The sequence below is a fragment of the Varanus komodoensis genome, unplaced genomic scaffold (genome assembly GCF_004798865.1).
Source record: "Varanus komodoensis strain SLA01 unplaced genomic scaffold, ASM479886v1 scaffold33, whole genome shotgun sequence".
In the NCBI taxonomy this organism is placed as follows: domain Eukaryota; kingdom Metazoa; phylum Chordata; class Lepidosauria; order Squamata; family Varanidae; genus Varanus; species Varanus komodoensis.
In genome coordinates, this window is record NW_025335817.1 from 8,411,766 (window position 1) to 8,438,223 (window position 26,458).

The 26,458-nt window shown below is 48.2% G+C and overlaps 1 protein-coding gene and 1 long non-coding RNA gene across 2 annotated transcripts in view; one reads left to right on the forward strand and one right to left on the reverse strand.

Annotated features, from left to right (window-relative positions):
• Positions 1 to 2,076: 2,076 nt before the first annotated feature.
• On the reverse strand, positions 2,077 to 3,077 carry LOC123027604. The gene is made up of 3 exons (XR_006415533.1): positions 2,767 to 3,077; positions 2,650 to 2,652; positions 2,077 to 2,124 (listed from the first exon to the last, which is right to left on the reverse strand). It is a non-coding gene; the product is annotated as an uncharacterized LOC123027604 (long non-coding RNA).
• Positions 3,078 to 6,291: 3,214 nt separating this feature from the next.
• TM6SF1 (transmembrane 6 superfamily member 1) overlaps positions 6,292 to 26,458 on the forward strand; it is a 30,361-nt gene continuing 10,194 nt past the window's right edge. Inside the window, exons 1-6 of the mRNA XM_044439022.1 lie at positions 6,292 to 6,419; positions 15,639 to 15,742; positions 16,793 to 16,890; positions 17,743 to 17,846; positions 18,778 to 18,860; positions 20,739 to 20,860. Coding sequence (XP_044294957.1) covers positions 6,328 to 6,419; positions 15,639 to 15,742; positions 16,793 to 16,890; positions 17,743 to 17,846; positions 18,778 to 18,860; positions 20,739 to 20,860 — 603 coding nt within the window. The 5' untranslated portion in view covers positions 6,292 to 6,327. The remainder of the gene's footprint in view (positions 6,420 to 15,638; positions 15,743 to 16,792; positions 16,891 to 17,742; positions 17,847 to 18,777; positions 18,861 to 20,738; positions 20,861 to 26,458) is intronic.

Sequence of the window (26,458 nt, forward strand, 5' to 3'; positions counted from 1 at the left end):
GTGGAGCCGAGCCTCCTTCAGTCCGAGGAATGAAATACCAGTATATTGTGTCTTCTAGCTCTTATTGGCAGTAATGAAGTTTAGGGGATGACATTCTGCCATTGGGAATGAGGGACAAACTGCACAAAACCCAGGAAGCTATCCAAAGATCAGTGACCAGGCAGGCTGGATTTGGCCCATGGGTGAGATGTCTGACACCTTGGATTAGAGAGCAGGCTGCTATGGCCCCATCCCAGCCATGAGGTGGCAAATGAGTACAGTTATATAGTTCTTAAGTAAAAAAAACCCTTCAGGACCTGTCCAGCAGTGTCTCTTCAACAGGGACCAAAAAGTCCTCTCCAGGAAATCCACCAGGAGGGTATGAAGCTGGCAGAGGTGTTCTTTCCCCGCATCTTTGCCCATCTCAGAGAAGTGCTTGGGCTTTGCAGGAATACAGCATAGCACTATTTTGTCTTTCAGCAGGAGGGGCCAGTACATTCTCTGCAACCCTCACAGTAGTTCTCCCATTTGTTGTTCTTCTTGTGAAATATTCTGGAGGTAGCTTGGCCAATGAAGACCAATTACTTCCTGGAGGAGATGAAAACTGAAGGGCCTGGTTTGTTAATACCCTTCTACACAACTGTCTTTGGCCTTCCCTTGGGGTGTGGCTGCAGAGAAGGCCCTGGTGAGTCCTGCCCTTCCAAATGGACCACTGCCAACTGGTACTGAGGGGTATACTGCTTCTGAACATGGAAGGTTAATTTGTGACTAAAAGGTACTGATATCAGGTGGACTCTGAGCATAAGGGTGTTAACAATAAGATGGTAAGGTGAATTAATTCACTTAGTGGGAATGTGCTGACCCAGACTTGGTGTATTTGGATGCCTTCCTGTGCATTCTGCCAACTGGGACCCTGGCCTCCAGTCCCACAGTCCTGCCTGGATGGTGCCACTGGCTGATAGACCTGCTCGCCCTGAAGAAGCTGTTCTTTCTTGCCCCAAGAGGACAGTCATGAAAAGCATGTCACCAATGTTTGAATGTTGTGAGAACTCATTCCCATTCTTCCTGGCTACATGTGTTTCCTCTTCACCAAAGAGAAAAATCCAAGCTTGGTTTTCCATGTGGCAAGCAATAATTTATTGTGAACCTTTTCAAGGGGGGCGATTTTTCAGACTTCCCAGACACATGTGATATATTAGCCTTCTCCAGCCTGGTGCCCTGCAGAAAGGCCGGACTGCAACTCCCATAATACCTGGGGGGAGTACAGTCCAACTCAACTGGCGGGCTCCAGATTGGGGAAGGCTGGCATATGTGTATCCTGGCAATGCCAACTTTCAGATTTGATGCTTAGTTTGTAAGTAGCAAATCGTTCAATGGAGGTTCAAATGCAGCTCAAACATCCTACAGGAAGCAAAAGTCCTGCAAACAGAATGCCATATTAAGGCACTGGTGTGACAAAACCTTTTCTGTAGGCTGCAGAAGTTTTTCCTGCTAGACTAGTTGCTTTGTCTTAGACTAATCTACCTTGCAGTGTTGTCAGGGTAAAATCAGGGGGACGTCAGCTGAAGGGGTAAGACTGGTGGTAGAGAATTAGGTTGCTCTTTTAAGTAGCCAGCTGACGAGCAAGGGGTATGTGCATGTGGGGAGGGGTAATGAGTCTGGTCTTTTCCTCCTCTTGAACAACAGCACACAACTTAGTCCACTGGGGTTGCTGCTGGGGAGACAGAGCAGGGCTCATGTGCAGACTGAATGGCCTAGGAGAAACCTGGACCATCATCTACTGTTATCATGGAATCATAGAATAGTAGAGTTGGAAGGGGCCAAGAAGACTATCGGGTCCAACCCGCTGCTGTTGCAGGACGCCACGTTACACCACCCTACTCAGATGGCTGTCCAGGAATGTCTCTCTCCAGGCAGCTGGTTCCACTGTCCTATTGCTCTGACAGTGAGGAAGCCCTTCCTGATGTCCAGCCTGAATCTGGGTTGTCGCAACTTGAACGGATTATTCCTTCTATGTACCCACACCCCCAAGGGAAGGCCAAAGATAGACACTTGCATACAATGGCACCTGGCATCAGCAAGAAGATATCTTGACCTTCCTCTTTGTGACAGCCTTTGAGGTACTTATAGAGGGTTATCATGACCCTCTCAGTCTTCCCAAGGCTGAACATGCCCAATTATCTCAGTCTCTCCTCACAGGTCAGTGTTTCCAAACCCTGGATCATTTTTGTCGCCCTCCTCTGGACCCTTTGTAATTTACCTGCATCCTTCCTAAATCTTGGTGCCCAGAACTGGTCACAGTATTCCAGATGAGTGAGGAGAGTGAGGAATATAGTGTGGAATATAGAGGAACTATTATGTCTTGGTGATTTGGAAGTAACACTTCTGTTAATGCATCCCAAAATAGCATTTGCCCTTTTGGAGGCTGCATCGCATTGTTGACTCATGTTTAGCATATCATCCACATGTACTCCGAGATCTTTTTCTTTTACAGTTCTGTTGAGCCATGTATTCCCCATCGTGTATCGATGCACTTGCTTTCTTTTTCCTAGGTGGAGGACTCAGCGTTTGTCCTTATCGAATCTCATTCTGTTGCTTTCAGCCCAGTGTTCAAGTTTATCAAGATCGCCCTGGATCTTCGTTCTGTCTGCTAGGTGTTTGCTACTTCACCCACTTTTGCATCGTCTGCAAATTTGATTATCTTTGTACTTCCTCATCGAAATCATTAATAAAGATGTTGAGGAGCACTGGGCCCAGGACTGAACCCTGTGGCACCCCATTAGTTACCTCCATCCAAATTGAGAAGGTGCCATTGATGAGAACTCTTTGTGTCCCATTTAGCAGTCATTTTTGGATCCACCTAATGGTTTTTCCATCTAGTCCAGTTTTTGCTAAGTTGCTTATCAGAATGTCGTGTGGCACTATGTTGAAAGCTTTGCTAAAGTATAGATAGATTAGGTCCACAGTGTTCTCTTTGTCCAATTGGAAGGTTACCCAGTCAAAAAATGAGATTAAATTAGTCTGACAGGATTTTTGATAAATCCATGCTGGCTTCCATTAATCACTGCATTTTCTTCAAGATGCTTGCAGATGGATTTTTTAATAATTTGCTCCAGAACTTTTCCAGAGATTGATGTCAGACTCACTGGTCTGTAGTTCCCAGGTTCATCTTTCCCCCTTTTTGAAGATAGGGACAACATTAGCCCTTCTCCAGTCGTCTGGCACTTCTCCTGTTTTCCAAGATTTATCAGCGATAATAGCCAGTGGCTCTGAAAGTTCCTCCACTAGCTATTTTATGACTCTGGATGGAGTTCATAGGGCCCTGGAGATTTGAAAGTGTTTATTCCATCTAGGTATTCCTTGACCATTTGTCTGTCAATCATGGGCTATCGAAGACCCCAAACCAAGTGAGAATAGTGATGTGAGCCAGGTCTTTCTCTTGTCGCACAGATAAATCCGCAGAAGCAAGCTGTTTCCAAACACAAGCAGGAACAAGCCGCATACTAGAGATGTTGTTTTGCAAGAAAAGGCTTTCTCTGCCATTCAAAACAGTGTGTCTCAGAAGTGATTCCATTCGCATGGGGATGATTTCTGATACACTATGTCCGGGTGCAGAACTTTGTGGACTGGGGCCAAATCCAACTCTTCTGGAGTCCTAATCTACCTTCAGGTGTTCCCAGAAGGACACTGCCATGGCACTGAAAAAGATTTTGCTCCCTTGCCCTACTGTAATCTAATTTAGGATGCAATCATTGGCATTTTTAGATAGTAACAACCCTGCAACTTCCAGCGTGCCCCCGGCAGCCATGCATTTGCTGTCTAAACCTGTCAGGACACTCATGCACCATTAAACTGCAAAGCTGAAACAGACAATAAAGTAATGCCATGTTAATTTTTTCCCACAAGTACTTGACCTGAAAGGTTTGGAAAAAAAAGAAGTAAAGCACGTATGTAGATTGTTTTATTTCATACTTATAAGAACTTAAAGAAAAAAGCAGACATTGTTTTTCCCTTCAAATTTAAACAAACAAAGGTACTGAAAATGATTGACGGTAGTTCAGCAGCCCAAATGTTAGCATGCGGTGATCCACAGCTTGGAAAGCTGCAAAACTTGCTTGATACTGGACTCGCAATTGGCATCTGTTCATTGTCATGAAAGGACTTATGAAATGGAAAAATAAACACTGAAAATAAAGCACCAGAAAAAGTTGTTTGGAAAAAATTCTGTGGAGTATTTTTCTGCCCCGTATCACTGTCACATGCAGTGCCAGGAATACATGTCCGATGGCACATGGCTGTGTACCACAGGACGTGCGCAGTGGGCAGCCCAAATAAAGAAATGCACACAGAGAGGGAGCAACACGCTGAAGGATCCCCACGGGAAGGACCATCCTACGGCAAGGGCGCAGAACCTGTGGCCCGGGGCACAAAGCCCGCCCCTGGGTTCCCTCTTTCCTCCACTGCTGACTTGGTGGCTTCCCGGCTTTTCAGGTGTGCCCCTGAAATGCCTCTCTGGAGATTTAGTTACCTGGAGACTGAAGCTGCAAATGCTGGCATTTTTTGCCCCGCTCATTTACTTGGCCTGCACCCTTGTCCTTGGAAGTCATTTTAAAGAAAGTTGAAACATACAGCAGCAAGAACAAAATAATAATAATCAAATCAACCACAAGAATAAATAGATTTTTTTTAAAAAAATCATACAATGCTACAATTACCAAATGTCCATAAGGTAGACCTGCATATTCCTCCAGGAAGTAAATTGTAAAGCTGCAGGGCCACCACCAAATAGTCCCTGTGCTTGGTACCCACCAATCTAGTTCTCCCTGGCAGGCCATATCCTTGTGCTCATCTTCCTGGCTGATGTGCTCATGCTCTTGAGAAGGAGCAACCGTAACCTTCATGCCTCGTGTTCCCTCTGCCTGGGAGTTAATTGGGTTGGTACAGGTAAGCAAAGAGGGAGAGAAGCAAGAACAGAAAGAGGGCAGGAGAATAGGATATATTGCATCCCTCCAATCATTTCAGATGGCAACTCCTATCATCCCCAACTACTGGCCATGCTGGCTAGGTCTGATTGCATTGTAGTTCAGCATAACTGAAGGCTGGGGAAAGCTGGCTACTGACAGCATCTTGCCAAAGCTCAAGCCAGTGAGCTATTTGCCAATCCAAGATAACATTTCCTGCTTCTGATGCAGTGTGCTTTAATTCAGTGAGGCCGATACCAGCCCAAGGATGTGGACCTGTAGTATGGCTGTCGTACATGGTGGGAGCTGCCACACTGCCTGGGGGATTCAGAATGCAAGAACATAAGCCATGCCCTGCAGGATCAGACCAAAGGTCCATCCAGCCCAGCACTCCCTGCACACAGTGCCAAGCACTCCCCCTGCCCAAGCTCCTCAGCAGCTGGGTGATTCAGCACGACTGGGGCTGCCACGGCAGGGAGGGCTGTCCTGTGGCCGCTCCATGCACACAATCGCCCACCTGGCCACACGCACCACTGAACTCCAGGGGCCTTGCTTCTGCCTAGGCACGTGCAGGAAATCTGTCTGGGGATGATGGCTGGGAGTCTCTTATGGCTGGTCTCAATTTGGAGGCAGCTATCCCAGGGCCACATTCCGAGGCTGGGTGCACGTGGGAAAAGGGTGGGTCCATTTTTTAACAAAGCTTCTTGTAGCTTGAGAGGCAACCCTGTGTCTACTAGAAAGAAGAAAACAAAAACAGCCCGTTTCCCAGTCTCCCAACATGTTCGGTCCGGGGAAGGCAGGGGCGCGGAGTTCGTCGCGGGCTTTCTCCTGCAAATGCGCGCTCGATCCGCCAAGACTCCCTGCCTCGAACCGAGCCTCGGCAGACGCGTGTCAACTTCCTAGGAAGGGCCGGAGGGCGCGCACGGGAACCGGCGCTGAGCGCGCAGGGCCCTCGGCCTCCCAGCCCGCCTCCCGTGCCGACTCCCGGGCTGCCCGGGCGCGACCACGACGGCGGGCGAGCGCGGAGGCGGACCGGCGTGGCCAGCGCAAGGCGGACGGGACCCCCGGGGCCGCGCGCTCCAGGCGGGCAGCGGCCCCCGTGCGCGGCGCTGCGGGCGGCCCCGGCCTCGGCCCCGGCCCCGTCCCCGTCCCGCTCCGTCCCGTGGCGCGGGCGGCGAGCCCCGCCCGGGCGGACTCAGCCGTACCGGGGGGGGGGGCGCCGAATGGGCCGTCCGCGCGGGAGCGGGGCGTGAAGGGCAGGCGAGGCGGGCGGCGCCGGCCAGGGGCGGAAAGCCCGGCGCGGAGGCGAGGCGGGGGCGCGCCCTCGGCGGGAGGGAGGGAAGGAAGGAAGCGAGCGCGTCCACCCGCCCGCCCGCCAGCCGCGGGGATGAGCGCCTCGGCGGCCACCGGCGTCTTCGTCTTGTCCCTCTCCGCCATCCCCGTCACGTACCTCTTCAACGCTTTGGCCGCCACCGGCAGGTGAGCGAGAGCCCCGGCCGCCCATCCGCGCGCGCACGCACGGAGGGCGCGGCGCGCGCCCCGGTGCCTGTTCTGCGTGCACGTGTGAACTCTGTTCGCGCGGGACAGGGGGCGGGGAGGGCGATCGGGCCACTGAATAGCTGCACGCGCGCACACGATCACCTGTCCCCGCGAGGGTGGATAAAGAGTTGGCGATGTGCTGTTCGGGGAACGTGCGTGTCAGGGCTCCGCTCTGCCTGTTCGGTTTCCGCCAGGAAGGCAGAGCGCATCTGCCTAACCCGGACTGGATGGCGGCGGAGCTCCGTGGCGGGGAGTCGCCTGGGGGGGAGACCTACTGGGGATGCCCGCGTGTTGCAAACGTGGAGGGCCTGCGCGTGGGGCCTGCGCGTGGCTCATCAGTGCAGGCAGGAGATCCCAGCCTGTCCGGACAGGGCTGGAGGGACCTTGCCCGGAACCTCGGGAGCTGCGGCCAGTTAGTGCCTGCAGCACTGGGCTAGATGGACCCATGGTCTGACTCCTTGGAAGGCAGGCCCCCGTGTTCTTAAATTAACCTTCTGAACTAACTCACTGACCTGGGCGAGTGAGCTGGGAGGGCTTACGCTCTCTCAGTTGTGCCCTGCTGAGTAATGGGTACAGCACTAGCATCGACGCCAGGGTTAGCATTCACGTTGCCAGGGAAGGGGAGTGGCAGAGGTCTACAGGAATACTGCTTCCCATTCGGGGCTTCTCATTCAGGCAGCTGTAGATCTTGAGTGGTTGGACCTTGGGCTGGGTGCCCTGGACAGATGAAGGATTCTTCTGGGGAACCACCCACCCCACTGCCCTTCAGATTCTGTGCTTGAGCTGATGGAGGTGGTCTTGGACTTGGTGATGAAGGCCCAGGATGATGATTCTGCAGGGGGGGGGGGTTGATTTAAATCACTAGTTAGTGAGACTAGATTGAAATCATGGCTTTGCAAGCATACCTGCCTTACCTGTAGGTAGAGGAACTTCAGTAAAATATTCCCAAACTGGGTCTCTCTTATAGCCTCCTGCCATTATAGGTTTTCTTCTGCCAGGGGAGAATATTTATTTATGTAGAATATTTATATGCCATCCTTTCGCAGAGCCTCAGGACAGTTTACATAAATAAATAATGATAAACTGTGATAATACTATGATAAACCTCAGGCTGTACAAAAAAACACGGAAAGACTGTTGGAATAGTCTGCTTAAAAGGTTTCACTTTCATTTCTACTGTTTGCTCCTCCCTCTTCACACTTAGCTTCTTGTGCAGATCTATTCCACTCCCAACATCCTTCTATTCATTGATTTTTTTTTTTGAAATGTAGCACTTCAGAGGTAAGGGGTTGATTCTGTGTATGTAGATCTGCAAAGGAACAATGGGTTTAAGGGTTTTTTTCCCCTCAACTCTGTATGTTTGTTTTATAACTGTCTTGCTGTAAAGAAGAGGCATGTGATTCCTGCAGACAAAATTCACAGTTTTGAGTACTGTAAAGCCAAGCATCTTGTGATAATATCTTTTAGATAGAAAAATGGCCCAATGATCTTATGGAAACCTCAGGAAGAGCATGACATTGTGAATGGATTAATGAAATTCATTTACCAAAAAATTAAAAATTACATGAATACAAGCTCATGTTACTTAATTAAAAACTAATCCTTATTTCGTGATGAATAACCTTTGGACTATAATGTATCTTACACAGAAAACTAAAAATCCTATTTAAATAAAAATCTGGTTTTTTTAATCATTGATGTTTATCCGTCCTGGTTCTGGGGGGATATTAACTTTTGCTGGGGCTGCTGTATCCAGAGCAGCTCAGGACTTCATGGCTGCCATGACAACCATGGGGCTGTCTCAACAAAGGACACCCCCTTGATCTGGTTTTCTCAACAGGGCAGCAGGGCGGTGATCTGGAAGTGGGGGGATTAACACCAACCCCCTTGTCATGGTCAGATCACTTTCTGCCCAGGCTTAGACTTCCAGCTCCTTTTCCTCTCTACAAGGCTGGGGGATCTTTTAAAATGTTCTGCCCAAGAGGCTAATAGATCCAGGTGGTTCCAGTGGAGGATTTCTGACTGGTATGGCTGGCGCTCCTGCCGAAGCCCAGGTCACTCTGTGGAATGCAGAGATGGCTCGGGCGGTTGATACGATCACTCCCAAGTCCGTCTTCCCTTTAGCAAGGCCTGGCCCACCTGAGTTGAGGGCAGTGAAGCAGGAGTGCAGGTACAGGAAATCTTGTGCGGAGTCTGCTCGAATGTGGGTCAGAGTTCGACCCCGAGCCTACTCCGTGGCGGTGAGGGTGGCGAAGAGGTTCTTTCCTGCCAGCGTTGCATCGTCTCAGTGTGGTCCAGCGGAGCTTTTCTAAGTGGCTCATAGCCTATCCTATCCCAGCCCAGACAAAGAAATTGTGGAGCCCTCGGCAGCTCACTTGGAAGATAATGTGCATGGCCCTTGGAAGATAAAGTCACTCAGGTTCATCATGAATTGGACGCCGCGATTGATGCAGCTCCACCAGCAGAGGCATCCGGAGCACCGTCTGATCCAGTTGTATTGGGTACCTTATCCAGTTCCCCAGGAAGCAGATAAGATACTTGGTCATGTGTGCTCAGCCCTTCCCCCTCATGGCGCGTTAGAGCAACGAAGGAAGGGATTTCTACTTGGCCCCGGCCTCCTTGAGAGAGGGAGCGGTGCAAGAGGCTTTCATCAGCGCTCCGGAAAAAGCTTAACCCGGACCCAGAGGATGTACAGGCCAGGTGGCTGAGTGGGTGAAGCTGCACAGTATAGATTGCCTAGATCCATTTGTCAGGGTTCAAGCTTGGAAGAGAAAGTGCCTTGGTCCCCCTGTGGGATAATCTTTGCTGGGAGAAAACTGGGGAGTGCGACCCTGTTGATACTCCTGGACTTTTCAGTGGCTTCCAGTATCATCAACAGTTTTATCCTTCTGGACAGGCTGGCTGGGCTAGGAGTGGGAAGCACTGCATTGCAGTGGTTCTGCTCCCACCTGACCTGCCCGTTGCAGAAGGTAATGCCGGGAGATGATTGCTCTGTGCCATGGCAGTGATGCTGTGGGTACCGCAGGGCTCCGAAATAGCTCCTGTGCTGCTTTACAACTGCATGAAACCACTGGGCGAGGTTAACCCGAGGATGGGCTGAGGCGACACCATATGCAGATGGCACTCAGCTGCACCTCTCCTTTCCCTCAAGGCCAAGTGAGGCAGCGGCCTCCCTGGATCGGTGTCTGAGCACGGCAGTAGACTGGATGAGGGCCAACGAGCTGAGGCTCAGTCCAGACAAGAAGGGGCTGCCGTCAGTGGGTGGTCCATCTGTCCAGTTGGGGGATGTTCAGCCTGTTCTGGATGGGGCTGCACTCCCCTGAAGGACAAGGTTCGCACTTTGGAGGTGCTTCTGGAGTTGTCCCTTGAGGCACAAGTGGACTTGTGCATGGAACACCTTTTATCGGCTTAAACTGATATACCAGCTCCAACCCTTTCTGGACAGAGAGCGCCTAGCTACATTTATCCATGCCCTGGTAACCTCTTGCTTGGATTACTGCAATGCGCTGTACATGGGGCTGCCTTTAAAAATGGTCCAGAACTGATCAACTGTTCCAAAAGAAGGCAGCTAGGCTGTCATGGGGACTGGCTCATGAGAACGCATTACACCAGCCCTCTACACTACTACACTGGTTGAACTCCGGGCCTGATTCAGAATGCTAGTACTAACATCCAAATCCCTAACTGGCTGAGGGCCAGGTAATCTGAAGGATCACCTCATCTCATACGTACTTTTCTGGACCCTGAGATCATCACTGGGGTTCTTTCTCTGGGAGCCCCTTCCAAAGGAAGTGAGGCAGGTGGCTACCAAGATGAGGGCCTTTTCGGTTGTGGCACCCTGATTTTGGAATAATCAAAGTCCACAAAGAGGTGCACTTTTCGGTGCCAGGTGAAGAACTTTTTATTTTCCCAGTATTACAGTAGCTTAATTTTCAAACTTTGTTTTTATATATTCCATTTTATTTTGCCCTGCTGCCAACTTGGTTTTTAATTCTTTAAACTGATGTGTATATCTTTTTAACATTTGCTTAATTTTAACTCTTGGTTAAGTGCTCAGAGCGCCTCAGATATTGGGAAGTAGATTAATAAATAAGATTGTGTTATGTGGCAGCCATGGTGCATATGCTGACGTGGGAGAGGAGCAAGTGGAGGGGTTGTGTATCATCTGCTTATGCTGTGCAAGCACATACAGGGCCCCGCCATGCTTGTGGCAGAAAGGGGCACGCAGCCTCCGCCACGCCATAATTTGGGTGCCCACTTTAAAGTGGCTTCAGTTTGCATTTAGGTTTCCCTGCACCTGCTCTGATAGCGGCCGTTGAGCGTAACCAACACGCAAGCATGGAAGGAGGATCATGGGCGCCACCCAGATCTCATGTACACTGCGCAGGGCAAACTCTGCCTTTGTGCTGAGCCAGCCCTAGCTCCTTACAGGATGGATGGTTGTCACCTTCACGTGCTCCTCAGATAGTTTGTGGGTGTACTAGCTTAAAAGTGTAATGTGGGAAGAGACTCTGACCCTCCTGTGTTCACAGCAAAGGTACTTTTGTTCCCTTTCTTGCTGTTAACGCGGTGTTGAATGCACAGAATCCAAGTTTTAATTAAGTTGCCAGCCAAAGGAGAAGATACATTTTCACATTATGAGAATTTTAGCGGGCTTCTATTTTGCAGTTTTCAGCTTGAAATTTGTTGTTGCCATAGGGTCGCATCCAGACTTAGTCATAATTTGAGTAGACCCACAGGAAGCAATGAGATTAAAGTTAGACAACTTTGGTCCCATTGATTTCACGGAGTTTGTCCTAAGCTTGACTAAATCTAGATCCAGCCCATTGTTTTATACCAGCATCTGAACGAGGGAGGTGAACGAGGGAGATCCCACTTCAGATTCGCTGTTGCATCCTTGTCAACAGGACATAATTGTCATCACCGATATGCAGCGCTTCAGGTAAGTTCCACTAGGTAGGGTGGCTTTAATGACCCCCATATTATAGATGCACAGCCGAGAGATACTCGAAGTTGGCTCGCCTGTGATGGTTGCTTACATGTTCATGGGTTCAATGAGATCTATGTTTGTGACTTCCTTGCTTTTTTCTGAATAAATATTGCACAAGGGATCACATTTTAGCTACTATAACTTCAGAAGCTGCAAATCGCTCATGAGTCCCAGCCAAGAATGGTCAGACTTAAGCGGAAATGCTCTAAAAACGCTTTTCTAGAGTCAACTTGAAAACTTGCGCTGGACGATCAGTTTCAATTTTATCTCCCGCTTTTTATGCCACATGAAAAGAATACACACATGCACAGAAACTGCACGCCTTCTTTGTGTATGGCAATATCCCTTATTGCAAAACATTACAAACTGTGCTGAGAAAAGCCGCATCTCATGAAATGTGGTCTTTATAATTAAATAAGGGTGGTAAATCTGCCTGTTAAGTGTTGAACCTGCTCATTCCACTTAGAATTTTTTAAAAAATACTTAGTAGGATAACAAACTTACAAATAAATAAATAATATCCAGATTTTAAAAAGGATTACAGCTGTTGACCTGTTTTTCCCACATAAAAATGTAGCATTGCAGATTTAATTGGAATATCCTCACCAAACACAGTTGGAGCTTCTGCCTGAGTAAATATGCACAGGTTTGAGCAGCCAGCTTGAAATCCTGCACACACAGTCCTAAACACACAGGGCATTCCTAAGTAAATCCCACTAAGTATATGTCTACTCAGAAATAAGACTAGGATTGTGCTGTAAACATGCGTGTCATGTTTAGAGTGCTTCAGAAGTAAGGAATACCCGTTCTTACACCTTTGTCTATCTGGCACATTTCACTTCATTTGTGCAGGAAAACCTCATGGATGGGGCAGGTTATCCTTGGTGGCTGTTGTGGGTTACTCGATAGAGATGCCAGACATGGGAAATGCTCAGTTCCAGTGTCGTGTGAGGAAACAATCTCGGAAGACCCCGGTGGGCAGGCCGCAGAGGGAGAGAAAACGGGAAGCTGGTCCTTTTGTTGCTTGCATAAGCCCTGGTGGTATTTTTAGAACTGTGCTGTGGTGCCTGCAAGGGACATTGTGTGGAGAGAGAGGCATAACAATAGCTTGCAGCTGCCTTCTCAGGAAGAAGCGCCAGCATCCTCAGTTTTCAAAGGTCAAGCGCCAGGGCCGAGGGCCCTGCCGAAGTCAGATGCCTTCTGACCTGGGAGCCAGTAGCCCTCAACCCCAGATCTGGCTGCTGGCTGGCAGGGAGCAGGCTGTGGTGCTGCTGCCAGTGCTGGCACCCATGGGCACCTGCCAGGGCCCACAGCCCAAGAGGGGCCGCCCTGTGGATCTTCAGAGTTGCCTGGCCTCGTTCCCTTTCCGTCTGGCCGTGTGCTCAGTCAGCCTCTCCTTGTGGAACGGTGGCCGACTGAGGTCGGAGTGGCTCCCCTCCACTTACCTGCCGTTTTCACCTGGGGCCATGGTGTGGTTTGGTGCAGCGGGACAGTCGCAAGGAGGTGGCTCTGCCACCAGATCCGACCCCAGCGCTGGCTGGCTATGGGTGCTCGCTGGTGCACAAAGCCTCTTTTCCCTCTGTCCACTGAGTCTCTTTGAAAGTTCAGTCCTGGAAAGGTTCTGGAGCGCAGCCATAGCAACTCATCACACCCTTTCCCACCCGGCATTGTCCAGATGTGCTGGGCTACAACTCCCAGTATCCCCAACCCCAGCCATGCTGGGTGATGCTGTAGCTTGTAGTCCACCACTGGAGGAATTTGGCTGCAGAACGCCGACGTCCAGTGAGACCCAAGTGCGGAAACGAGGATGGCCTCTGCCACATTTCTACTCCTTCCTCCAAGGGGCTCAGGGCACCATATATAAAATGGGCACTCACAACAGCTCTGAAAGGTAGGCCAGATGAAGAGACGGTCCAGTGGACGTCCTGGCGGGGGGGGGGGGGGGGTTGAACCTGGTATTCCCCAAGGCAGCTCCTCCCCACCCTCCACTGCACTGACTTCCCAGTGTGTCCTGAATAATAAACGGAGGCGGCCCTGATCATGCTGCTGTTGCCATTGGAAGGGGAGGGCCAGTTCCAGGCTGCTTGGTGCAGGGCAGCAAAGCCAACTTACCCATTCAATTCTTGAATATGGAATCTTTCTTTCTAAATAAACATCTGCCACCTCCGTGCTAACCTGAGTTGCTTTCCAGAAATGTGCACCTGCGGTTGCTGAAGCAAGAGAAGCATGCTCAGCTCAAACAGCTTTGTCAGTAGTTTGGAAAACAAGGCTGTCGGAAGTAGAGTTTTTCTCCTTCCTAACATGCTTTTGAACTGCAGGAAACTTAATAAGGGCCAAGAAAAAGTTAACAGATGCCAGAGCTCTGCACTGAGCATGAGAGCAGGACAAGTATGGGACTTGAGAGGCAAGTGCTTGGAATGCTGAGCTCATTATGGGTGCGCTCAGGAAATGGCTTCCATGGAGGGGGCATCCTTGCCCATTCACGAAGAGGTTACCATGGCAAGCACCGCCGGTTAGGAAACACTCATTTCTTGGAAGGCAAGCTGATGAGCCCAAAAGAAACGTAACTTGCCCAAGAGTCAAGGCAGAGGTCAGGTTTGAGCTCCTGCAACTGCAGTGCAGCTTGGGGAGCAATTGCTTGCGTGTTGAGACGGAAAAAAAGACCCACACCTCGTGCATGCCCAGTCACTCTGGCTGCATGGAGCTCACCTTGTTCCCTGTTTAAACTTCCATAGAATTGCACACTACCGTTTCCTTCCTCTCCTTTCAGCCCTTCCCGCACCTCATTTCTCCTTCCCGTCCCCTTTTCAGCTGTCCAGTGATCACAGGGTCGCTTTGTCCATCCACTGAGCTGCAGTGAAACCTCCTTCGTGCAACAGATCGTGCAACGCTCTGGTTGTGGCACCCATAAAGTGTACTGGAGATTTGGAAAAGTGCAGAGAACGGTGGCCACAAGGATTAGGGGCTGGAACACTTGACCCACGAGGCAAGGGTGTATCAGTTGAGACTGTTTGGTTTAGAAAGCAAGCAAGTAGGGGCAGACCCGATAGAGGTGTACAGAATTATGCATGGTGAGGAGGCATTTTACTCCTTCTCCCATAATGCTAGGACCCAAGGGGTCTTCTCACAAAGTTGATTGGTGGGCGATTCAGGACAGAGAACAAGAAGGATTTGCTTCACTCAGTGCAGAGTTAAGCTGTGGAATCCACTATCATGAGATAAAGTGATGGGCGCCAAGCTGGATGCTTTAAAAGGGGACAGGGAAAATTCAAGGGGGAGAAGGCTACCCGTGTCCATCAGTCTTGGCATAGCCACCTCTGGCATCACAGTCAGTACCAGTGGATGCTGCATGTGGGCAGCTTGGGCGGGAGGGCGCCTGTGACCTGCCTGTGGGATCCTGGGGGCAGCTGGTTAGCCACGCTGGGAACAGGAGGCCGCACTGCATGGACCTTTGGTCTGATCCGGCGTGGCTCTCCCCGTGTTTTTAACCCCTGGCTCGCTATCTGAAATTTAACAACGCTAAAAAAAAGCACAGTTCACCTCCCCCCACCCTTTTTTGGGCATTATTTTTTGCAAAGAATCAAGGAAGTGACATGCACGGTATGTTTCCTAATGAGTTTGTACAATACCTTTTGCCCACTCAGCGACAGAATCATCATCTGATTTTGCAAAAGGAAAAGTCAAGCAAGCCTACAATGCAGCGAGATATTTTTCTGCACTAAAAGGATGAAAACCAGAGTGGTGTGGAGGGCAGAGTGCTGGCATGGGGCTCGGGGGGGCTGGTTCCATTCCCCACTTGGTCATAACTCTGAATGACCCGGGGCCAGTCATAGACTTGGCCTAACCTACCTCACAGGGGTGTTATGAGGATAAAATGGAGAGGAGAATCATGTAAGCTACTCTGGGTTCCTTGCAAGAGAGAATAAGATGGGAGATAGATGCAGTGTAAGGATGCTGATGATGCTTCAAGGGCAAATTTGGTGCATGCTCTGAAGGGGAGTTGCAGGGAAGCTTGTTCACTGTTAGCGGGTGTGTTGTGGAGGAAGCAGCACCGGGCTTCCAACAGTCAGATTGGTTTTATTTGCAGAAAGCGAGAGGCCATGGAGATCCCCTCTCCCAGTCTCCTTCAATCTCTCTCTCTTTTCCCCTTTCGGTTTTGACTGCCGCAGCTCCTGGGTCGTGGTAGGGATTGGACTGTTGGTTCTGCTCCTGGTGGGCCTCGCTGCTCGGTTCTTGGTGAAAAGAAAGCCACCACGAGACCCTCTCTTTTATGGTATGTATTGCTGGGCAGCAGTACGTTAAATAGGAGCATCTCCTGTATAATATTGTATGGGTGTTAAAGTGGTTCATCTCTGACGTAATGGGAGTCTGTGGTTTGGTACGACATCCAGCTACTCAGCTTGGTGCCCTCCAGGTGTTTTGAATTTCAGCTCCCATAATTCACCATGGTGGCCAGGAATTGTGGGTCCATGGTGGCCAGGAATTGTGGGTCCGTGGTGGCCAGGAATTGTGGGGAAGTCTGCATACAGGCTGTGGTGAGCCATGCGCTTCTGTGCTCTCCATCCTCCTTTGTGTCCCTGAGCAGGAGTTTGAAAAGTTCCTGCTTTAAATTTGAAAAGACCCACAACTTCCTCTGATGTTAAAACTTGAGAGATGTTGGTTTCTTTAAACTATGGTAAGCATAGTTTAAGAAACCAAAGTTCCTCATGATCAGATGTTACAGGGAACTGTGAAGAATTTAAGAGGGAGAGCTCCTTAACATGAAAGAGAGAGGGTACAAGCCTGAGGTTTGTTGAGGCTCGTTCTTATGGTGGGAAAGCAGGCCGAGCCAAGCCTATGCATAGCTAAGCCTGGACGGCATAATCCAAGTTTCACCAAGCTGCTAGCTCAAATGCTAGGGCTGGGGAAGGTCATATGAGAAAGGTCTGCCCCAGCTGCATCCCAAGAAGCTCTGGGGAGCATCCATGACATTATGCAAGGTAGCTCCGCAGGAAGCAGCCCTGGCACATGCAATGGTCCCCAAAGAGTTTCACCCCTAAAGCAAGATCCATACCCAGCAGCCTAATCCATCCTTCCCCAGTACAGGGCCCTCCACATGGTTTGACGACAACTCCCAGCACTGCTGACCATTGGTCATGTTGCACAGGACTGATGGGAGTTGAAGTCCAGTGAGCACCTGGCTATTGGGGTGGGGGCAGGGGCTGGTCTAGTTACTGCACTTCATCAACCTTTAAGAGTAGAGTGAACCATTAGTTCAAAAAAACCAGTCTTAATTAGGTATGTATTAACGTCTACTCCTCCTTTTCTTCTTGTACCATCACAGTTTATGCCGTGTTTGCTTTCACCAGCATTGTGAATTTGATCATTGGGCTCGAACATGATGGAGTGATAGATGGATTCATGACCCATTATTTGAAAGAGGTAGAGGACCCCTGCTTCTCCCCTCCCTCCCAGTTCCTTTCCCTCCTGTATCCTGCCTTTTGTTATGGGACATCTGAGGGCTGGGCTCCTTCATCACTAGCTGTCGTAAGCTGCAGTGGGGGTGGCTTGGCCTGAGGAGCAGATTCACCAAGGCTGGGGAAATGGGTGGAGGACGGGGAAGGAGGAGCCTCTGAAGCGGTGGGAGACGGGCGTGCCCTTTGGGTGCTAGTGCTGAACATTTGCTGATGTCGTTTCCTCCCACCAGGCAATGCTGTCCAGGGTATTGACTCCTTGGACTCAGCCATTCATTGGAGCAGATGGTAAAAAACAGCATAACTATGTGTCTAAATAGCATTTTTGGGCAGGATCCTAAATCCATTAAAGTGATTGTCACATTATTGCCTCAAAGGAGCGGGAGGATTCCTTTGAGCTCATCCAAATCTTGCTGCATTCGCTTGCAAAGATTCCTAATGGACTTGTATGGAGCGAAGGTGAAATTGCATTTCAGCTCGAGCAAAAGAACCTTGCACCAAGAGTACCCTTGTGCTGCGCTAGGCATCCATGTTCCGTCTGTTTCCATAGAATTTTGCAAAAACAAGGCAGTGCGCAAGGCAAATAACAAAATGCTGCCCGGATGCCTGGTGTGTTAGGATTTGATAATTTTACATGTCATATTTGGTATGAACTCCGATAGCAATTTTGGTGAACTGAAACTGGAGATGCCATCAGAAGGCATGTTTACCTCTGGATTGAATGGATGTTACCAGGTTTGTTTTTACACACGTTATTCTTATTCCCGTGTTTCTGATCTGATTTTGTGATCCAGTTCGAAAATGCACTTACTTTCCTTAGGGAGAGCCCTACCTGAACACTGCGTACGGCCACATGATCTGCTACTGGGATGGTTCCGTCCATTATTTGATGTATCTCTTGATGGTGGCAGCTATTGCGTGGGAGTAAGTTGGTTTAACTCTTGTCTGGGGAGAGGCCTTGGTTGATCTTTCCCACTTTAGAAAACATCAGCTCAAAATAGTCTTGCAGAGCAACTGGAAATAACAATGCCTTTGACTTTTGCTTTGTTTGCCTTTTTTCCCTCTGTTGGAAATTTGTATGCCCTGCTTGTCTACTGAAGAAACCGATTTACAACTAAATAAAATCACATTATCACAACAAAAATAGACTGGCAAATTACAAAAACAAGAAACAAAACCAGCTAGGAGAAAACCCCCGCACAGCGTAAAGCAGCAGAAACCTGGTCTAATTGCCAAGAAAGCAAGGAGGCAGAAATAGTTTTGGTTCCCCCTCAGCTATTTGTTCTCATGTTCATGGCACTTTTTTTTTTCAAGACCTGAGATGAAGCTGACGTGGGGAATCGCAATTTCATGAACTGGCACCCCTAAACCGTTGGGGACTGTCTTGGGTTTCCCAGCAACACCCGAGTGCCCTTGTTCTAGCTGCCAACATTGTTGGCAAACCTGTAAGGAAAAGCTTGGCCAGTGCGTATATACAACGGAATGGACAAATGCTGTGCGATTCATGACGACAGCCTCAGCATCTCTGGCCTTTCTACATTCTAGACTTAGAACAAAACTGTCCCCAACTGCTGAACTCTGGTGGTGGAGCAGAAACTCAGCACAAAAGCATCGTCACTTAAGATCTACAGCTGAACACAACAACAAAATCAATAAACACTACAATGGACCCTTTGTTCTCATTCGGGATTGTTTGTGGTTAACAACCCATGGTTAACTGGCTCAGCCATGCTTGTAGGATGCAACAACCCAGCATTCTGCAACCCATACATATCATGATATGCAGAGCAGAATGGTATGATGTATCTCCAGAAATGTATAGATAGTAATTGAGCATTCTGTATTTCCACTGCAGGGAAAGTTACCGGACTATTGGGCTATACTGGCTGGGATCCATTGTGATGAGTATTGTAGTCTTTGTGCCGGGAAATATTGTGGGTAAGAAAATGTCACTTCACCAGCTTTGCTTCACTTTACCAGCAGAAATTTGACTTGTTTTCAGGCTCTTGCATTTGGTGCAATAGCAATAATGATTTAGAACACAAGTTAAATGAAATACATTGTTGCATAACTGAAAACCTCTTTGGAAATTTCAGTAAACAAAAGAAAGCAGACTTAAGCCATAGTTTTTACTCTGAAGCTTGAAGTACACATGGATTTGTATTGTTTGCCTTTTAGGAGGACAATCACAAATACTCCCTTTGTTCTTCCCTTTTGTTTTTGAGTGCTTAACCCTCAAAGAAAATTCACTTAGGGCTGGTTCAGATGTTTGTAAATTGCTCCTCACAGAAAGAACTTTGCCCTCCTGGGACTTCCACCCTTGGGAAGGAGTAACACCTAGCCAGGGTCATCCACGGGTACAAATCGCTCCTGCATTGGGAAGCGTGTTCTGTGTAGGCAATGACTTTAAAAGGCTGCAAGGTAGAAAACTGTGTCAGGTGAGGGAAAATACACAGTATAGATGGGCAAACCTGCAAGCAGGTTTGAATTATGGATAGGGATTTTGTGATGCCTATGGTTTTAATTTCCAAGAAATGCCCAGAGAGCTTTGACTCTTGGACGTGTTTAAGTATAGTATAGTATAGTATAGTATAGTATAGTATAGTATAGTATAGTATAGTATAGTATAAATGACTGCAAATGAAAACAAGCAGTGAGTACTAGAACACTTAAAGGTAAAAGTAAAGGTAAAGATAAAGGTTTCCCCTTGACGTTAAGTCCAGTCATGCCTGACTCTCGGGGGCGGTGCTCATCTCTGTTTCCTAGCCAAGGGAGCCAGCACTTGTCCACAGACAGTCTCCATGCTCATGTGGCCGGCATGACTAAACACCGAAGTGCACAGAACGCTGTAACCTGCCCACCGAAGTGGTGCCTTTTTATCTACTTGCATTTGCATGCTTTCGAACTGCAAGGTTGGCAGGAACTGGGACGGAGCACGGGAGCTCACCCTGTTGTGCAGATTTGAACCGGAGACCTTTCGATCAACCAGCCCAGCAGCACAGCGGTTTAAACCACTGTGCCACCTGCAGTCCCCACTAGACCAGTTAGTGCTGACCAAATAATAGTAGTCCAATACAGAAATAAGTATTGGTCTACTGCAGCCAAGGGGGATTTGTGGAGGAACAGGCTGCCAGTGGTTACTAGTCCTCATGGCTATATGCTACTTCAGGTCTCAGAAGCAGTATGCCTAAGCCAACCAGTTGCTGGGGATCATGGGCAGGAGGGTACTCTTGCATTCCTGTCCTGTGTGCGGGTTTCTTATTGGCAGCTGGTTGGCTATAGTGGGAGCAGAGTGCCGATCCAGCTGGAACCTTCTAAGGACTTTCTTAGCCCAGATGGCAGTCTGTCTCCTTCCCAGTTGAATAATGACTCCACAAATGAGTTACCTCTCCAGGCTCTACCACTTGAAAAAGATACGGCTGATATTTCGTGGCAATGTTGTCTACTGCCTTGTTCACTAAGCAGACCCGTCAATATTTCAAACAGCTATTATGTTGAGAATTTGGCAATCTCTGAAGCTATTTAAATGATTACTTAGTTAAAAGAGAGATGAGTGAGCAAGTTATTGAGCAATCCTGTCTGGTTATACTTGGAATTAAGTCCTGTTAAGTTCAGTGGGCTTACTCCCAGGTAAGTGGATCTACATAATTGTAGCTCTTAAGCCTGAGGCTGCAGTTATACCTGTGTTGTCCTGAGTGTAAATCCCACTCGACTTGGCTGGATTTACTTCTGAGGAGGCCTGCAGAGGATCATGCTGTAAAATGCTTTACTTAGATGACAGCCCTGACCTTATTGTGTTGTTGTTATTCATAATAGGAAAATACGGAGCGAGAGTTTGTGCTGCATCGTTGTTAAGTATGCCATACATTTGTCTCCCAATATGGGCTGGATTCAAAATCTATCATCAGCCTTCTGCAATGGGTGATTCTCCAGCCAAGGTAATAGTTTAATCTGCATTATTAAGGAAATGCATGGAAGGGGGTGTTGTTGGGTTTCAAAAGAGCATTTGTTGTCTGGCTCAAAAATAGCTTAATGGAAACCAGAATATGGGTAGGCAACTTGCAATCCTCCAGAGGGGTGTGTGTTTGTAAAACATTGTTTATTTGTTTGTTTGTTTGTCCATTTAAGTTTTATACCACCCAATAGCTGAGGCTGGCTGAGTTCTTAACAGAAGTTAAAATTAAGCAAAAGTTTTAAAAAACGAACAAACTAACATTGATTTAAAGCAACAAAGCCATAACAGCAACTGCAATTTAATCAGCACAGAAGCATAGCCTTGGTACAGAATAAAGTGCAATATATAAAACAAAGTCAAAAAGTTAAATGGCTAAAATGCTGGGAAAATAAAACGGTCTTCACCTGGCATGGAAAAGAACACAAAGAAGCACCAGGCGCACCTCTTTGGGCTCTTCTCATCCCTGGGGTGGTTCCAATCTTTCATCAGCCCTGGCCAGCAGGGCCAGTGTGTTGGGCGACCCCTTGTACCTTGCACCGTCTCTGCGTCCTCATTTCCAAGCGATGCTGAATTCAGAGTAGCCTGCCCCATATGCTATAGGGAGGCTCCTTTTCCAAATGCCATCTGGCATCTAAAGAACTGGCCAGCTGAGAAAGAGAAGCGGCATGAAAGTCCCCTCTCCTTTCTCACTCTAACTGGACTGCTGGTGGCAACTTGGGAAGTGCAGATTGAAGGAAACGGAGTTGGGTGTTGTTGACCTGCCTGGGAGGCCTGCAGTGCAGATCACACTAAAAACACTTACTAAAATATTTACAACACACTAAAATGCTGCATAAAAATATCTCTCTTCAGGTGGAGGAAAATGCAGTCAATTAGCAGTTGCAAAATAAAGCACAGCCTACACAATGTGAGCCCAGATTTTGTTCATTTTAAACACGTGTTGTTTAAAAGGCCTGGGTGTTTCAGAGAGAAGATGCGCAGAAGTTTCCTTTTGTGTTTAAATGTGTCATTTTAATTCACCTTGGAGTGTGACCATTTCACCAATTATAGCTAATCCATATGGCACACCCACTTCCTTTGCATTTGAAAATGTAGCACTTTATTTTAATAACAACAAATAGGTTGCATTTGATCATGTGTTAGTCAAGGGCTGCTATTTCTTTTCTTTTCTTTTCTAAAATTGTTAGTTTTAAAAAGTTTAACCCAGTGATGAAATTGCATTTTCTGTAGGAAAGTAAAGCAGTTTCATAGTATTATAAATTGTGAGAATGCTTGCCACCAAATAAGGGCTGTTGAACTGTTGGGAAACCTAACCAGGGAAGAAGTGGGAAAGAAATTATGAGATCAAGATGATCCCTCTTGCCTCTCACAACCTTTTGGCTCGTAGTTCATTCTGTCTCTCTCTCTCTCTCTCTCTCTCTCTCTCTCTCTCCAGCTTGAGGTGAACATTTCTTGCATTTGGTGTTGTGCAAAAGCTTAGGCCATAACTGATTAATCTTTAAGCTGTTACAAGGTCCTCCCTTTGACAAAGTGTTTTAGTAGCACTTTGGTGCATGAATACACCACCAGTTTCAGTTCAAGAGTTGCAGGTGCAGAAGACATGGATTCGGGTTTGCAGATGACAGTGACTTAGAATTCCAGTTTAACAGGCCTTCCAGTTTTGTCTGAATTCCTGAGTTTGGATAAGCAAGGACAAAAAGTTATTCTATACACATCCTTCTCTCAGGACATGATAAACTTCTGGCTGTGGTTTCCCTTTCCGAAATCTCAAGAAAGCCATACAGTGAAGGCCAGAGTGGGCACCAGTCATCCTTGGGCAGTTGCCAGACTCCCAGAGTTCTGTCAGGGCCCACCGTGAATGGCTCTTCTCTGCCCCCCTTTCCCTGGGCTTCAGCTTTTAGTGGCCTTTTCCCTGCCAAGCATGGGGCTCAAAGTACTACTAGGTAGCCTGGTTTAGTTGTTATAATTTCCCACAGTGCCCTGGAGCAATACATATGAGGGGGATGATGGGAAGTGAAACTAGAAGCTTGATCCTGGGACTGTTTAGGGCACTGTTGTTGCCTTCCAGGACTACCAGATCTGCCCCCCAAAAGCCCTCCAATACAGGAAGGCACCTGCTGGCAGAGAAAGAAAAAGGGCTCAGGTCTGCTGTGAGCTGGACGCCACAGTTAGTTGAGTTCAGTCTCAGGATGTTTCCAGTGTGCTATTCTTTGGCCCCGTTCCTTTGTGGGAGTCTCAGTTATTGCAGCCCAAGGATGTGGACAAGGTACTTGGCTTTGCCCATCCTACCACGCACTCAGTCAATCCTTGCCCTCCGTGGCTTATTGGAGGAGCTGTAGAGGGGGTTCCGACCTGGTCCAGGGTGCCATCAATGCCTCCTTGAGAGAGGGAGTGGTCTTAGCCTCTTTGGAAGAGGGGGTATTAAGACCACTCCTGAAAGGCCAAACTTTGACCCAGGGTTGGACATCAACTACCATCCAGAAGCAAACCTTCCTTTCTTGGGCAAGGTGTTGGAGCAGATGGTGGCTGGGCAACTCCAGGTATTCTTGAATGAAACAGATTTTCTAGATCCAGTTCAATCAGGTTTCAGGCCAGGATTTGGGACAAAGACTGCCTTGGTTGCCCTGAATGATAACCTTTGCTGGGACACAGACAGGGGGAGTGAGACCCTGTTGATCTTCCTGGACCTCTCAGCAGCTTTTGACACTACTGACCACGGCCTTCTTCTGGACCGGTTGGTTGGGATGGGAGTCTGGGGTACCGTGTTGCAGTGGTTCCACTCCTACCTGGCCAACCATGTCCAGAAGGTGATGCTGGGGGATAGGTGCTCTGCCCCATAGCAGTTACTCCATGTGGTTCCACAGGGCTCCGTAATATTCCCCATGCTGTTTAACATCTACATGAAACTGCTGGGAGAGGTCATCCAGAGGTTTGAGCTGAGGAGTCAGCAGTATGTTGATGATACCCAGCTCTGCTTCTCTACCTCTTGTTTACATCTAATCCTGATGAGGCTGCCTCTGCTTTGAACTGTTGCTTGGACTGGATGAGGGGTCGATCCGTGGAAGGTCAGTCCAGACAAGAAGGTCATTCTGTTGGTGTGTGGCTGTTCTGACAGGTTGGAGGGATTTCAGCCTGTACTGGATGGAGTTGTACTCTGCAGCTTGCAGGGTGCTTCTGGACCCAGGACTATCACTAAAGCCCAGGTCGTCTCACTGGCCAGGGGCACCTTCCTTCAGCTGCGGCAAATAGACCATCTTCATCCATACCTGGTTGGATAGAGCCTTGCCACCGTTGCGCATGTACTGGTAGCATCCAGACTAGATTACTGCAATGTGCTTCATGTGGGGCTGCCTTTGAAGACAGTCCAGCAAATTCAACTGGCCCAAAATTGGGCGGCATGGTTAGTAGCAGTGGTCAGTTTGTATACCTGCATAACACCAATGTTGCGCAAACTGCACTGGTTGCCAGTTGTAGCCCGAGCCCAATTTAAAGTGCGCATTTTGATGTATAAAGCCCTACATGGCGTAGGACATGGCTACCTACAGAACTGTCTCCTCCCACCCATTAAGGTCTGTGCAGGAGGTCATTCCGAAAGAACCGTCCCATAAGGAGGTGCAGGGGCAATGAATAGAAGGGCCTTCTCAGTGGTTGCCCCTCAGTTATGGAAGAGACTCCCCAAATAAATTTGCCTGGCATTAACATCGTTATCATTTTGGCGTCAGGTGAAGACCTTCTGTTCTCTGAGTATTTTAACTAATTTGAGAACTGTTACTTATGCTGATACATTGTTGTCCTGCTTGCCTTATATAATTATGTTACTGTTGAAATTAGTGTGATTTTATTATATTTTATTATCATTTGTTTTATAGTTGTTTTTAGCATTTGTTATTATCAGTGTATTGTAAGCCACCTAGAGAATCCATTGTGACTAGTGGGTGGCATATACATTTAAAAATAAACAAATGGCTTAGGAAACCAAGCCATTAAAAAAATGCTGGTAACTTTTTTCCTAAAAAAAATTGGGAAGTGAGATAGACATGCGTGTGTACTCGGGCATGCATGTGCATGCGCATTACACATTGCTCAGGTGAGCTGCCACATTTAAGAAGGCCGGTGGAACCATCCTTGGATGGTGGGAGCACTCGTTACATGCCTTCATCTGAAGACCCCAAGGCAGGAGTTTGGGAACCCATGGTCCTTTAAGTGCTGACCAGTCATGTGCTTCCTGGGGCTGATGGGAGCTGGAGTTAGCCCGCATCTGTGTCAAAGGCATGGAGATCTGTGTGTGACAGAAGCAGCAGCTGTGTTGCTTCAGACTTGCCTTATGAAGGGAACTAGTAAAGGAAGGCCTCCCCACTGTTTATATCTCACGTTCTCCTTCTGTAGGCATTGATGCATGTTTTGCTGTAGTTTTGGCTCACTGGGCTCTCTGCAAGCACGTCCAAGGTATAAACAAATGTTATGCTCACGTAGCTGTCCCCTCCAAAATGCCCCCCCTCCCGGGCCCAGTCAGTGTTGGCTCTCCCTTCCCCCACCCTTGGCTGGCAAGAGATTTTATATTTCCGTGGTCGTCTTTTCTCGAAAGAGCCACTCTGCCCCCTCAGCGCCCACTTGAAGTCTCCTGAGAAATTGTGCAACTGCCCACACCGCTCACAGAGATTATGGTGTGACACATCAGCAGGAGGAAGGAAGCTTTGCTGGTATTTGATCGCCTTTATTACCTGGGAGCTGACCAAGAATCCAAGATGGTGTTCCAGGATAGACTGTGTTGGTTACACCGTGGCTTGAACACAGATGAAGGCTAATCAGCTGAAGTTACCTCAGGAAAGATGCTTGGGGCACATTGGTGTCCGCAGACACCGCTTTCCTATCCCTGAGTCAGGAACTCTTATTTCCAGCCCTTAATAGTGTTTAGTATTGCTTGATTTAATTTCAGCTTGGAAGTGTTGTGGAAAGTGCAAATCTTTCCTGTCATCACTTATAACTTTACTGTGTGTTGTTGCTGAACTTAAGTAGGTTTTCTCCTAACTGAGTATCATTTCATGTCAGGAGATTATGATGAGAGGAAGTCCATGTTTATAAGAATGGTTTTCCTTTTGCATAGCTCTTGTGTCCTGTTGTTGAGAGCTAAAATAACTGAGCAGTGAAATCGCTTGGGTTGGCTTTGTCCCAGGAACTCTACGCACTATTCCCAAGCAGGTAGCTGTTTTCTGTTTATTGAGAAGGAAGCAATTTCTGCAAAATATCCACTTAGCTCAGAATAGTTCTGCTCTTGACAAACATGAGCTTATGTTTTGATAAATGGAATGCCCTTACATCAACAGCGTGGCTGTTATTTAGCTCTTTGATTTGTTCCGAACTCTCTGCATACATTTATCTTGTCCTAGTCCATATACCAATGCCGTAAGGTCATCCCCGTATTTCAGGTGAGGCCCAAAGCCAAGGAAATAGCTCACCTGGCATGTCCATGGTAGAGGCAAAATTCAAGCAGGTCTGTTAGCCATGATTGGTCTGTGGTTGGTTCTGAGGCAAGTGAGAGTTTGATGTTCCCCATCTGCTCTGGATGGGGGACTGCATGCTT